The sequence below is a fragment of the Liolophura sinensis genome, chromosome 6 (genome assembly GCF_032854445.1).
Source record: "Liolophura sinensis isolate JHLJ2023 chromosome 6, CUHK_Ljap_v2, whole genome shotgun sequence".
NCBI classification, from domain to species: Eukaryota; Metazoa; Mollusca; class Polyplacophora; order Chitonida; family Chitonidae; genus Liolophura; species Liolophura sinensis.
Window position 1 is genome coordinate 23,853,934 of NC_088300.1, and position 13,893 is coordinate 23,867,826.

Consider the following 13,893-nt stretch of genomic DNA (forward strand, 5'->3'; position numbering starts at 1 on the left):
ACTTATGAATTAAGAGATATTCAAGAATAGGGGAATTTTAGGATCAAACTCTTGTGTCGTTAGAGATAAAAAAAGTCCTGCTGTATCATGACTTGCCAAAGTGTTAGGCAACTTTTGTTGAGGTGTTGAAGAGGCACAAATGATTCCTCTTTCATTCATGAACTTAACTTTTCAGCTTCACAACCCTAAATACATGCAACTTCTTGTAAAACCTCTTCAGATGCACATTTTATACTGAAGGTAATCAAAAGTAGTTGCCTAGCATTTTCTCACTGGTCCCAGGGTACAACAGGACTTTCTTACCTTTTACGAAAAAAGAGTTCCAGCTTGAAACTTCCCTATCACATGTAGCTTATGTCAAATATCTCAGCAGAACTCAGGACAAATGTTAGATATACATTTATGTACATTTTGTGAGTACAGGGTATGCAGGTTCAAGAGATTTTATGATATGGTACAAATATTTTTAATATTTATTTCAAATAAAACAAGCAGTAGTAATATCCTACACTGGCAGATTTCCAATCTGAACCAAATGAATAATTTGGAATATATATATTGATTTTCAAACGTGAATAAATGTCATTTGTTGCATGGTTGTATTATGGAAGTGTAATAAACAAGTAAATAAATTATACACATTGTGATCATCATATGAGAGTACAGTGGTGTGAAAAAAATTATGAAATCCAGACCATTAGAACATTTTTCTATGAAGCAATAGCGAAATTACATCTGGGGTAACTCCCTTGACAACATATAGTACAGAGATACGTCGTCATGGCAATTGCACTTGACGTTGCGATGCAACAATTTGTTAAACATGTCCCTGGTGTCTTTGCTTAGCAATGCAGAAAGATAACCTACATTGACGTGACGTTAACATTTTTAGTCGTCACTTTAGACGTGTATGTTTTTGCACTGCTATTGGCTGATTCGTTGTTGAATCATGGGATGTTTTGTCTTCCTGCCATTCCACATGTCCATATTTGGACCACCCCACCTCCCAAAAATGGTTTTCACCTTTAGGGTGCCATTTAATCAAGACAAGTAATGCAAACTTGGAGTAAGAACGTGAAACAATTGTAATTAGTGCGTGGACATCTGGTACAGTGTGAAAGCTTACCACTATAAAAATGTTTATTTGCCTTGGGTTTTCTTTTCACTGATGTCATATTTTGACTGTAGCATTAAAGAAAGTGACATAGTTTACCAGTTGTTGAAAATAGAACATGTAGACATTTTTACAACTATTATTTTGTATTGTAAACTTTGTACATTGTGTGTATTTTGTCATGATCATGTTTAGATTTAGATGTATACTGGGGAGTTAGGTATACACATCCTAGACCGAATATTGTTACCTCTGTCACAGTGTAAGTGTAGGCCTACTCACTTAAAGAAAAAGGTTGCAATAATGAAAAATACTCAACTCTGTCTTCAAGCACAAAGTATCTTGTCCATATTTTATTCCATAGACTGTCAATATCAACATTTTATGTTTGCTCATATTTTGGGGGTTGGGGGGGGGGGGGGGGGCTAATTAAAAGCACTTAAATTTTTTTATTCCGGGGCTGGGCTGTATTGATTATGATGGATATAGTTGTTTGAAATGTCATTTACAGTGGTTTGCAAAGTTCTCCTAAGAATTTGGTTTAATCCTAAGAAGTAAAAAAAAAATTAAAAATTTTGAATAGTCATGCATACTGATAAGGTTTGAGTGGTCTTTAAATTGAGACTTAACTTTTTTTTTCACTTTAAGCATAATATGACTGAACAAAGTGTACAACGAAGAGAAATATTTGTTATATTATAGTGCTCATTGTTCATTGGCTGATTCAAACATCATACATGTCTTTGTGATGTATAGTCTACCTTTAGTTGCTTTATACGATGTCTCAATTTCAGAGATACTTTGATTGTATACAGGTACAACAGTACTGAAGAAGAACTGTTAAGTATCATTAAAATTTTATCTAAAATGTTTGCGATTAGTTTTCCTTCTTTTGCCTCAGAAGATTGCGTGAATTAATTGCCCACTGGACCCAGAAATCGCCCCTTTCAAATGAAGTGCACGGAGTGGAAACTCTGCTCCTGACATGAGTAAGCCCTATGCCATCCATGTGAAACCATATTGAGTTTTAAAGAATTTACTTGCTGTAGACGGATCGATATGGCTCCATTCCAGTTTGGTTTTGTTGTACAGCGCTGTGTGGTTTTCTCTATATGACTGGGGATTATCAGATTTCTGCCATAAATAAATCTATATATAAAATGAAACCATATTAGTTTTCTATGAGACAGGTTGATTGATAATGTATTTCACATAAAGTGTGATTTATTTATTTATTTATTTAATTGGTATTTTACGCCGTACTCAAGAATGTTTCACTTATACAACGGCGGCCAGCATTATGGTGGGAGGAAACCGGGCAGAGCCCAGGGGAAACCCATGACCATCCGCTCGGTGACCTTTCATGACGTGGAGTGTAACGACATTAGTCTGTACCAGTTATGTGTTGGATAAGGTAACTATAATCCGCTTGATCTGTGTAAACACTACTTAAGCTAACTTAAAGCATCCAGGGCAAAATGACCGAATAATTAGTGTCCGAAGGATAAGAAAACTTACGACACACCCTTGCATTTGCTGAACTTGTAAGTGTCTCACAAGGTTGTAGACCTATCAAGGTTACCTGTTTTAAAGTTTTAAGTATGACTCCACCCAGGATTGAACTCTTGGTCTATACCGCACTCTACATCTACAGGGCCACTCCAACCAAGGTAATTGCCATCTGACGGAAAGTTGTTTTTAAGCCGTGACTTTTTAGAATGCGGATGTGAACTGCATAAATTACCAATTGAATGTTTTTCGTAATGAACAGTGGAAAAGTGTATTGGAGGAAAACGTACAGGAATAGCCGGGTGTCGGGGGAGTGAAGGAGGTGGTGTTTGAGGCTGGTCATTACTGCGCAATGAACAGTGGAAAAGTGTATTAGGTGAAAAGGTACAGGAATAGCCGGGTGTTGGGGGAGTGAAGGAGGTGGTGTTTGAAGCTGGTCATTACTGCGCAATATATGCCGATCTAGCGAGAGATGGATTCGAATACTTGAGCTTATGGCAAGTCTGGGTTTTAGTAACCAGTATTGCACTCAGTAGACCGCTCTGCCCGTCAGTTCTGTGCCATGTAAAAACCATGATAAATACCTATAAACCTGCGTTACTTAACCACACGGCTCTGTCATAGTCTGCCATAACGGTACACGCGTATAGTTTCAGGTCTCTCCCGGATATATAATTACACATGACCAACATATTTACGTTACGCATGACGTATGCCGTTATATTAACACATTAACCGGTAGAAACTGGATCAGGTTAAAGGACACTATGGGGAAACAACAAACCAATCCCTCTGTATTGGTATGACCCAGAACAACAAAGACGTTCGAAAACTGTGTACGACAAAAAAAAAAACCTCTTATAACTAAATAACGGCGAATGATGTCAGTAAGTCAGATTTGCTATGTGCGTATTCACTTTGTAGTTGAGGCTTAAGATTAGCCTATATATTTCACTATGAATCAAGCAAGCCTGGCACAATAGTTTTGCTATCAGGACAGGTATATAACTCGTTTGACTATTAGATTATAAGCCTAGGCACTACAGCTTTATAGTCCAATGGGTAATTAAGTATAGGTCACAAATACCAGTTGTATATATACGAAGGAAAGTACTGTGGGTTAAGATGATCCTTCCCCCGACCCATCATCCACAAATTCAATGTGTCCATCTGCGAAGACCAATGCTCTTCTACACTCGCTCATAATGTAAACTTAATTTTGTGACTAGACATTCAAGCAAAGAAAAACAATAAAATCAAGCAAGTTTCATTAAAAATATATTCATCTGAATTTAACCGTTAGTTTTTACTTTTCAGTTCTTTTAATTGATAGTATCTCAACCGAGACTGCAATCACAAAATGATGTCAAATCACTTTCTCTTTTGGGTTTACAGTATTTATTTGGAGAATATCGAATGTTAATTTACGTCATCGCTGTGAATATACATATATAATTATAATTATATTATTTAGAAATCCGCAACGAAAATATCATTGTATGTGTTTTTGCTCTGAAGGGTATAGAGGTTTACATTATGTAATGTGGCTGAATTCTGATGAGTCAGGCTTGGTATGCACTCCGCATAGCAGCAAGCAACCAGAATACACGTGCCTCTCCTTAGGTTAATATTTACGTTGCCGTGGTACATGTACATTTTTGGTTTGCTTATGGCTTTTTATGTTGTCATGGTACGTGTGCATCGGTGTACTGTCTTTGGTTTGCTTATAGCCATTTATATTGTCATGGTACATGTACATCGATATACTGTCTTTGGCTTACTTATAGCTTTTTATGTTGCCATGGTACATGTACATCGAAGTACTGTGTTTAATTTGCTTATAGCTTTTTATGTTTTTATGATACGTGTACATCAATGTATTGTCTTTGGTTTGCTTATAGCCATTTATATTGTCATGGTACATGTACATCGATATACTGTCTTTGGCTTGCTTATAGCTTTTTATGTTTCCATGGTACATGTACATCGAAGTACTGTCTGGTTTGCTTATAGCTTTTTATGTTGCCGTGGTACATGTACATCGATGTACTGTCTTTGGTTTGCTTATAGCTTTTTATGTTGCCGTGATACATGTACAACGCTGTACTGCCTTTGGTTTGCTTATTACTCTTTATGTAGCGTCGACCTATAGTGGAGGCATGGTTGTACTTATCACTGATCAACTGCCATACTACATCGACGCATAACTAAAACTGATAACTCTATGGACATTTTTCAGGACATTGACCAACTAAGACCGCTTATGTAGTACCTGTACCTATATAAGTATACTGTATTTCTCTGGGCCGAGTCCCGTTTTCCGTTGTATACACCAATACAGCATGATATATTTGAACTACATGTGTTATCCGGGACGGCTTAAAAATCTAGTTAAATATTAAAATGTGTACATTTCCTGTTTTGAATAAATGCGGGTTGGTGCATTATACTCAGAATGTGAAAATAGATATATATATATATATATATATATATATATATATATACTTCGAGGTACTGAAGTGACTTGTATTATACATGTATATAGGAGACGTGTGTAGCTGGCACTTCCTCTATGTATATATGGTACATCCTCTGTATTGAAACCTAAACCCGCTTTGTCTTCCGCCCATCAAACTATTCACACACATCTACATGACCTCTTAACCCGGTTATAATTGCATCTGGGCCTCATTAATCCCAGAATGTATATACAGTTAAGACGCTGACAAAGATTTCTTGCCGAGCACATTTAGGATTGCTGCTTACTTCAGGCCCATATTTAGCTGAAAGTATTTATGTCATAAATAGTTCTGATAATAGAAGGGAAAATAAAAGAACTGCAGAAAAACTTAAAATGATATGACTATACAGTATTGACTGACTGAGTGATTGATTGATGATTTATTGTTGTTTGACGCCATACCTGTATTCAAAATGTGTTCGTGCATATATACGACGGCTATCAGTCTCATGGGCGGAGGAATCCGAACTTTTCGGGAAAAACCTACGACCTTGGGTAAGTTTCTCACGAATTTTAAGGAAAAAAGCTATATTTTCACACTATTATTTTCATATCAATGCATAATTTTGGTCGAAATTTAGGGTATAGTTATGGTATTCAGATACCATGATGCAATACATCCATGTTATTCCCATGAACATTTATGAATTACAATAAAATGTAAACCAATGTACATCTAGTCGTGTATATATACGTAGTAACGAGTTATGGTATTAGAGCTAATCGACGGTGTCATTTATCACTTCAGTCGGCTGAAATATTCACTTTAAATATGAAAAAAAAATCATGATAGACCTATTTCACTTCATGCTGAATTATGTAACAATTTTTCTTTACTTTTTCCCACTCGTTGTATACAGCCTATCTATACTAGATCCATGCAACCGAATCCACGAATTATCAGAATGACCCCTGCAAACATCGGCGTAGGGCCTACCTGGCTAGCATTATGGAATGTTGGTATCAGGGACAGCATGTAATATATTTACTAAGGTTAACTCACTGTGACATGACAATCTTCATACGCCATGACAAGGTATCAAGATAAACATTGACAAACTATAAGCAGACGGTTGAGAGGCATATTATCTTTGTCTCTGGGTTATAATCCGTCAGCCACCGTTATAGTTTACACACGTATACATACTATAGGTCAGTTACTCCCGCATGTTTACAAAAAAAAATGCGCTTTGATTATTGTTTGTCTTTCAACAACTAACTTTCAATCTCAACTTCAGAAATTTTCCAACAAACGCCTTCAACGTCATTTCATCAATGCTAAAACAACCTTCCCTTGACGTATTACTGCTCGTATTACACTGGGGCAGATAGTCAGTCATTATTAAAGTGCAATTCAAACCGTTGTTATTAGGATTGAATGTTACATTTTGTAACTGAACGCCTCTTACCGGTCCTAAAAACTACCCGTAATCCAAAATGACATTTCTTTTTGATATTACATAAGAGTCAATATCTGGCAGTACACCTCAACACCTAAGGTTCTGAATGGCGATGAACCTTTGGTTATGATGATTACAAACCTTTGGCCACAATGGTGATGAACCTTTGGCCATGGTTGTGACAAACCTTTGATCATCGTGGTGACAAACCTTTCGCCGTGATGATGACAAATACTTTGGCCATAGTGGTGACGAAGCTTAGAAGATCCATTCAAAACAATGCTGTGGCAATACCAAGCAAGTTTTCCTATATGTCAGCAGGCCAATTAGCGATGTATGTATGTATACTTGGGTTTTTAGGTCATACTTAACAATTATTCAGTCATATGGCGACGAGGAGTCATCAGTTCTGTGTAAATATACTGTGTCTTCTTGTGGCAGGGCGAGTCCATGCTACCAGTGTACTGCTGCCACTGAAGTATCAGGCCGAAGACACCAGATGTCTCTCCCCAACCAGTGACATTAGCCAACCAGTTCTGTTCCATGGCTTTGCTCCCGGTTCCCCTGAACTCAAAATGGAGGCTCTAACCATTAGGCCACCCAAGCTGTTCCATCAGTAATGACAGGAAGCCAAATGTTAGCTGGACATTATTTATTACAAATTTTGATTTCACATCTTTTTTTTTCATTTTACACTGTACATAGTACATCTTAGTACAAGAACAAGTGGAAGTATTTTCCCCTTAATTTTCCCCTTAATTTTCCCTTATATTAATGCCAGGTAATATAGACTTTGTTATCTGAAAAAATCATGAATTTTGACAATGTAGATGTAAACTTCAGCACAAGTCACATAATGTAAGACAATGATGCAAGATGATATATCAATGAATCTATGAACAGGTGAATTTAAAACACACCAAATATGATCATCATGCAAGGGAGCACACTACTTTCACTCTGCAATGGATTAGCATTTAGTTCTCAAACTTCTGGTGCATGTTTATAAAGGATGTACCATTGTCTAGCTCATGTCATATTCAGTGCTTAAGGATTTCATGGGTCAGCTTCTGGTTCAGTTACTAGTAATAACTTAACCAGAGTTCTCCCGTAGAAACTTCTGATGAACCTTTCAAGAGAATTTGTAACAGCAACCATTCAAGAGCGTGTTTAACAAGAACCTTTCAAAAACATGTGTAACGGATACATTTGAAAAGGATGTTTACCACAACCCTTTCAAGAACATGTGTCACAGCAATCTTTCAAGAGGATGTACAAAAAGAACCTTTCAATGGCATTTGTAACAGGAATGCATCAGACATGAGTAATAGGAACTTTTCAAGGGCAGGTGTAACAGGAACATTTCAAGAGCATGTTCAACAGGAACTTTCCAAGAAACTTTTATGCATTTCCTTACAGGTACATGCAGTAAGAACCTGCAGAGCATTCCACAATATTAACTTATAGTTCGGCTTCCAAAAGGAACCTTAAGAGTCAAGCATCAGTCACAGATGAATCGCTCATTTACAATTAACTCATTTCATCCAAGAACCTTTTGAATCTGTTCATAACCAGCTCGCAGTAAGAACTGGAAGTTTTTGTTGTGTCTAAGCTCCCCGAGCTCTTCTGCTGCAAGCAACTGATCTGCTTGTGGAAGATAGGAGCTTAGGTCTGCACCTGCCAAATATAAATTTATATAAAATTATCTCAAATTAAAAGAGGTTATTTATTAAAATACATTATTAGTGTGAACAATGTAGAGAAAAATATAGCAGAATTTCAACAAACCAAACTTTCTTCACTTGTTTTTGTTTCTTTTGTTGTTGATGTGATGTGTCGTTTTGGTGGAAGACAAGTGGTCTATGCAAACTTCATGTAACACCACACGAGAGAAGTGATTGAAAGCAAGCTTCTAAACCACTTGATCTCTACCTTTATCAGATAAGAACATGAGCGCATTATTCTGTGTAGACTAATAAAATTATACTTTTTGTGAAGCCCTGAAATTGGCTAATTGAACCAATGTAGTTTTGTTTTGTACAGAGTGAAGTATACCGCATTTACAAAGTCACAAATAAGAGGGCAGATGAAACATGGCATGACATTTACCTTCGTAAAAAGCTAGTTCCACTGTTTTGAAGAAAATTGTATGTTTGTTGCCTTCTAAAGGATCATCTGTTGAAATATTAGACCAGCTGAAAAACAGAAAACAAAAAGGCAAATATCATGGTAAGTTTCAACTTATCACATAATTTCTACTTCATAATATCATGCTAGTGTATGCTTTTGACCACAAGTAAGTGTTAAAAAGATTTTCCAATGTAGGGTGCAGTTACCTAATCCAAAAGAAGGTTATCATTTTGTCGATGTTTACTTGTCTGCCTGCCAGCAATTTGGCAGAAAAAGTTCTCAACACAGTTGGATGAAATGTTCTGCACTGGTTGGCTATTAAAAGACCAATCCATTGAATTTTGAAGAAAATTGTCCTTTTGCCCTTAGTGATTGGTGGAATTTGCTGGAGTGGCTTCTAGTTTTAATAGGAAAAAAAACTTGATTATGGCCCATGGCCAAGACAGGCATGGCCTCATCTGGATGTTGTTTAAGGCAAGATAACTCAGTGATAAAGCCTCTTCCTCAGTGGTATAACTGACAGAATTGTACCTCAGAGTTATCTCCCTTACACATCATCCAGATGGCGATACGCATATCCTGAACATTGCCCATAACTGAGTATGGCTGCCTACTACTATGAGAGTATATTCCAGCTTTCTTTAGTTTAGGACAAAGCTAACTTACTTGTCCCTGAGTACAGCCTTACACCAGATATGGAGCCTCACTTGGTCCACTGGAATATCAGGCTCAGACTGAAACAGGTCAGAGAAGATTATATGAGATTATTATGAGATTACAATGCAATATTTAATGTATGAAGTTAGTCCACTGTTCATCAATTGAATTACAACAAGTCTACAATGTGTTCAACTTTGAAGTAATGTATATACCCAGGACATCATTTTAAAATCCAGGATTTTTTTTTCTTTAAATTCAAGATTAAAGAAACTCATGAAAATGAACAGAATCCCTTTCTACACATTCTCTGTATTGCAGAGGTTCATGTAAACTGGGACAGGGTATTTTTTTTTATATTGTAATAGTTTTTAAAAACAGAATTCTTATCTTATAAACAATCAATCTGTGAAACAGCTGTTACCTGTGGAACATAGCTGAGAAGATCCAGAGCCTTTTTGAAGTCATACTCTGTTGCCCCTTCATTGTCATCACTGATGTACAACTACAACCAGATAATTCAAGTCACGTAACTACTGGGTATGTAATAATGCATTTACTTTTGACATTAAATTAAAATTAAAATTCTTATGGCAATTACATTGAGTAAAACTTAATCTTGCAACTTATATAAGTTGAATTAGAGGTATTATTTATTATATGTTGTGTTTTATGGGCAAGTTGGCACTAAAACATCCAAAACATGAACTAAAAAATCACCCTGAAAATCCACCTTTTTATTTTGTCTCCTCTTGATGCTTTCCACATACTCCTTACGGTGCAAGCTCAGCTCAATAATTTTGTTTTACATCATCGCCACTACTAGTAGATTTTGTACAGAAATCTTGAACAACACCGTGGTCATTGAGGTCACGGAGATGAGGCAGGAAGTGATGTCAGAAAGCACAAAAACTGTCTCAACCTTTGTTTCTAATGATACTCTATACAGATCCATTCTCTTGATCTGAAGTACACACAACATGATTCAAACCAACACCTGAAATAGTTTTATTTCTCAATGCTGATTTAATAGTTCCGTGCATGGACAACAGCAAGCCTAGGTGGGTCGCACAGCCTCCAAAGGTCAAGATTGTCTAGTGGTGGCAGTAGGGAAATGTAGAGAGCGGTGCATATGCTGTAAGCAGTATGGGATTTCCAATCATATAAATATGTCAACATCAGAAATTGGTGTGAAATTTCTCGACAGCTAAAAAACTTACATTGATGAGTTCCAACGGGGAGAGAACTCTCATGTTATCAGGCTCCATACCAAGACTCTGAAGAAGAGAAATGGCCCCTTATCACTCAAACATACACAAGTGAGATGCCTTGAGGGGTAAAAGGGGGTAGGAGACAAGGGGGGTTGTTTACATGACATGACAGAGCTGCATGAATAAAATGCAATACTAAACCTGGTATAATTGTACAGCTTCAAAAACAGACTGACAGTGCTTTTTCTCTTAGTTTAATAATGTTCTTTCCAAATCGTCAATTCCACAAATACTAATTTACTAAGAGTCATCAAAGAACAGAATACATGTCTTCCTCAACCCAACACCAATGAAACTAAATTATGGCTTTTTGACAACTCAAAAAAAAAAAAGAAAAAAAAGAGAGAATACATCTGTTAGAGAGGCTATCAAAGAGCATCCTTATAAGAGACATGTGTACGTAAAGCGGCTCAATGCATAAAAAAACCTTTGGATTTACCTCTGCCTACATTAACATAACTTAATATTGATTGTAAAACATTAAAAACTTGATGAATTTTATGATTTATGGTAAGTGATATGTGCACAGGACATCAACAATGGAACATCCTCGTCTTGCTATTGTGCTTTACATGTATGCAAAACTGGAGCTCAATACATGCAATACTATTTGAGATATCACCTATTAATATACATTTACTTCTTTTGAACGTCAACAATAACTCTCAGGGTACGACACAAGCTACAAGCACAAGCTAATGGGCAGAGTATGATAATCTCACTTCAATAAGTCCGAGCGGTAAGTCCTCCTGGTGGCTAAGGAAGTTGTGTTCATCATTGATCACTGCAACCAAGAGGATAAAATAAAATCTCTTTTCTTAAATGGCTTTTAATTAACACATTAATCACTGGTGCAAGAGAATTTCCAAAAGTCTTTAGAAATATCAGTTTATTAACAAGATTTGGACATGCAAGAATCAACACCACACCAAACTGATGCAAACAACAGTATAAATCATTACAAACAGAACAAATTAAAGCATGAAAACCTTTTTATCTCTGAATATCCCGGTGAATACAATTAATACTACTTAACAGAATGTGAGTGAACCACATCTCCATGTACATGTACCTTTTGCAGTAAATTTACTTTCTTAAATACTCTATATACGAGTTGAAGTTCAGCTCAAGCTAGCTTCCTCTCCTATCATATGCAGGCAACCTGCGAATTTCCCCTGGGCTCTGCCAGGTTTCCTCACACCACAATGCTAGCCACCGTCGTATAAGTGAAATATTCTTGAGTACTGTGTAAAACATGAATGAAATAAATACATCACATAAATACTCTAAATACATACACTAATGTTTGGCTTAAGACTTTTAGAAGCCTTGACAACACTAGCTGATGTTTTAGAAATAGTGCATGTATTTCCAAATACAAAATACTAAATTATATGTATATGAATAATTGGATCTTCTTAAAGACAAATTAAAATGACTTCCTTGTAAATGTTATCACTCCATGGTTGTGAAGTGGAGATAGTGGACACTAAATGCACAGTCAGCTACTCTAAAGTGATAAATTATCTTAATCTGAAGTGTCATATCACAGTAATCTCAGCTCAGGAATCTTTAGGCATACACTTATCTGACCTACATGTTCATGTACAAATCCAATGACCATGAGAGGATATTCCAAGGCATTGTAAATCTTCATGATTACTTTCTTTTTATGCACAATATACTCAACAAGGCATGTTTTCCCTTAAAAAATGCTTAAATATACTCCAATAGAGCATGTGACAGAGCTAAATAAACAAACAAGACACTTCAGTTCTTGCATAACATTTATGAAGAGTACTATAACAATATACAGCTATACCACCCAGTTCAGGATCATATCAATCTTAAATGATTCTCAGGGGGCTTGCATGGCTGAGGGGGTTAGCATGCCAGCAATGACCAATGAGCCTTTCACCAATGCGGTTGCTGTGAGTTCAAGTCCAGCTCATGCTGGCTTCCTCTCCAGTCACAAGTGGGAAGGTCTGCCAGCAGCCTGCGAATGGTTGTGGGTTTCCCCTGGGCTCTGCACAGTTTCCTCCCACCATATTGCTGGCCGCTGTCATATAAGTGAAATATTCTTGAGTACGGCGTAAAATACAAATCAAATAAATAAACGGTTCTAAATCACAGAACTGAGTCAGTCTGTGAGCCCAGATGCGCTAAAGCTGGTACCATTCATAGGGTGCGATATACCCTATCAACTTCTTGAATGACACAAGTCAAATGACAATAAAGCAAGCTCTATTTTCCTACAAATTTCTACTAAAATTGCTTGATAGTTAAAACATGATGATCTTGTTGAATTTTGGGCCTGAAAGAAGTTTAAGAAATGTTAGTTTCATTTTAATCGATGTTTACCCCACCCTCACTGAAGTCAGATCTCTATACTGAACATTTTATTTCCCAAGCTTGAACTCACAACAACCACATTTACAAGGGGCACCCAAGTAATTCTACTGCGCTAACAGTAGAGTTAATGCCGGGTAAATTGGTATACACCAAGGTAAATTCTTACAATCTGCAAATCTGGTAAAGTAGCCAGAGAGACAAAAAGGTTATCTACATTAGTGATTGCATAAGAAACTGTAGCCCTACAAGAAAGGCTTGTACAAATCCATGTTAACAGGAGGACAGAATGAAGTCAACCTGAATATGTATCCACAAAACAGGAAAACAATAAAAATCGCCAGAGGAACCCAATACCCTTCTTGTTCTCCTACATATAGGCAGGCATGCGCATAAAAACTGTAGCTCTACATGCAACTTTTCTTGATTACAAAAATGGTAAATCTGGCATAGTCCATAAATCTCATAGGCAATAAAGTCATAGAAACCCTGTATACAAGAAATTGTTGCCGTGCATGGAGGCTTAATTTGTAGAGAACATGTTTACTACAGAAACCAAACTGAAGTCTATATAACTGGCAAATTTTTGAACTGAAAGGCTATCAATTAAAATCATTAAAAACATTCACAAAAAACTTAACCTGCCATCTGAGAATACGCATTTAAACACCATACCTTAAACAAGGAAGGGAACAAAAGCCTAACCTTCAATCCATGTGTGACAGCCCAACATACAAGAGCTAACAAAAAAAGCTTAACCTGCCATCCAAGAATGTGCATTTACACACCATACCTTATACTAGGGAGAAAAAAAAACCTAACCTTCAATCCATGTGTAATAGCCCAATAAACAAGAGCTAAAAAAAAAACCTTAACCTTCCATCCAAGTACGTGCGCTTACACACCATACATGTACCTCAGACTCGAGAGCTAAAAAAAAAA

At 36.6% G+C, this 13,893-nt stretch overlaps 1 protein-coding gene across 1 annotated transcript in view; it reads right to left on the reverse strand.

Moving 5' to 3' along the window:
- Nucleotides 1–7,073: 7,073 nt before the first annotated feature.
- Nucleotides 7,074–13,893, reverse strand: part of LOC135466586 (nuclear pore complex protein Nup133-like) — a 32,765-nt gene continuing 25,945 nt past the window's right edge. The window contains 6 exon segments of the mRNA XM_064744141.1: nucleotides 7,074–8,221; nucleotides 8,654–8,739; nucleotides 9,341–9,408; nucleotides 9,756–9,836; nucleotides 10,552–10,608; nucleotides 11,325–11,386. Coding sequence (XP_064600211.1) covers nucleotides 8,085–8,221; nucleotides 8,654–8,739; nucleotides 9,341–9,408; nucleotides 9,756–9,836; nucleotides 10,552–10,608; nucleotides 11,325–11,386 — 491 coding nt within the window. The 3' untranslated portion in view covers nucleotides 7,074–8,084.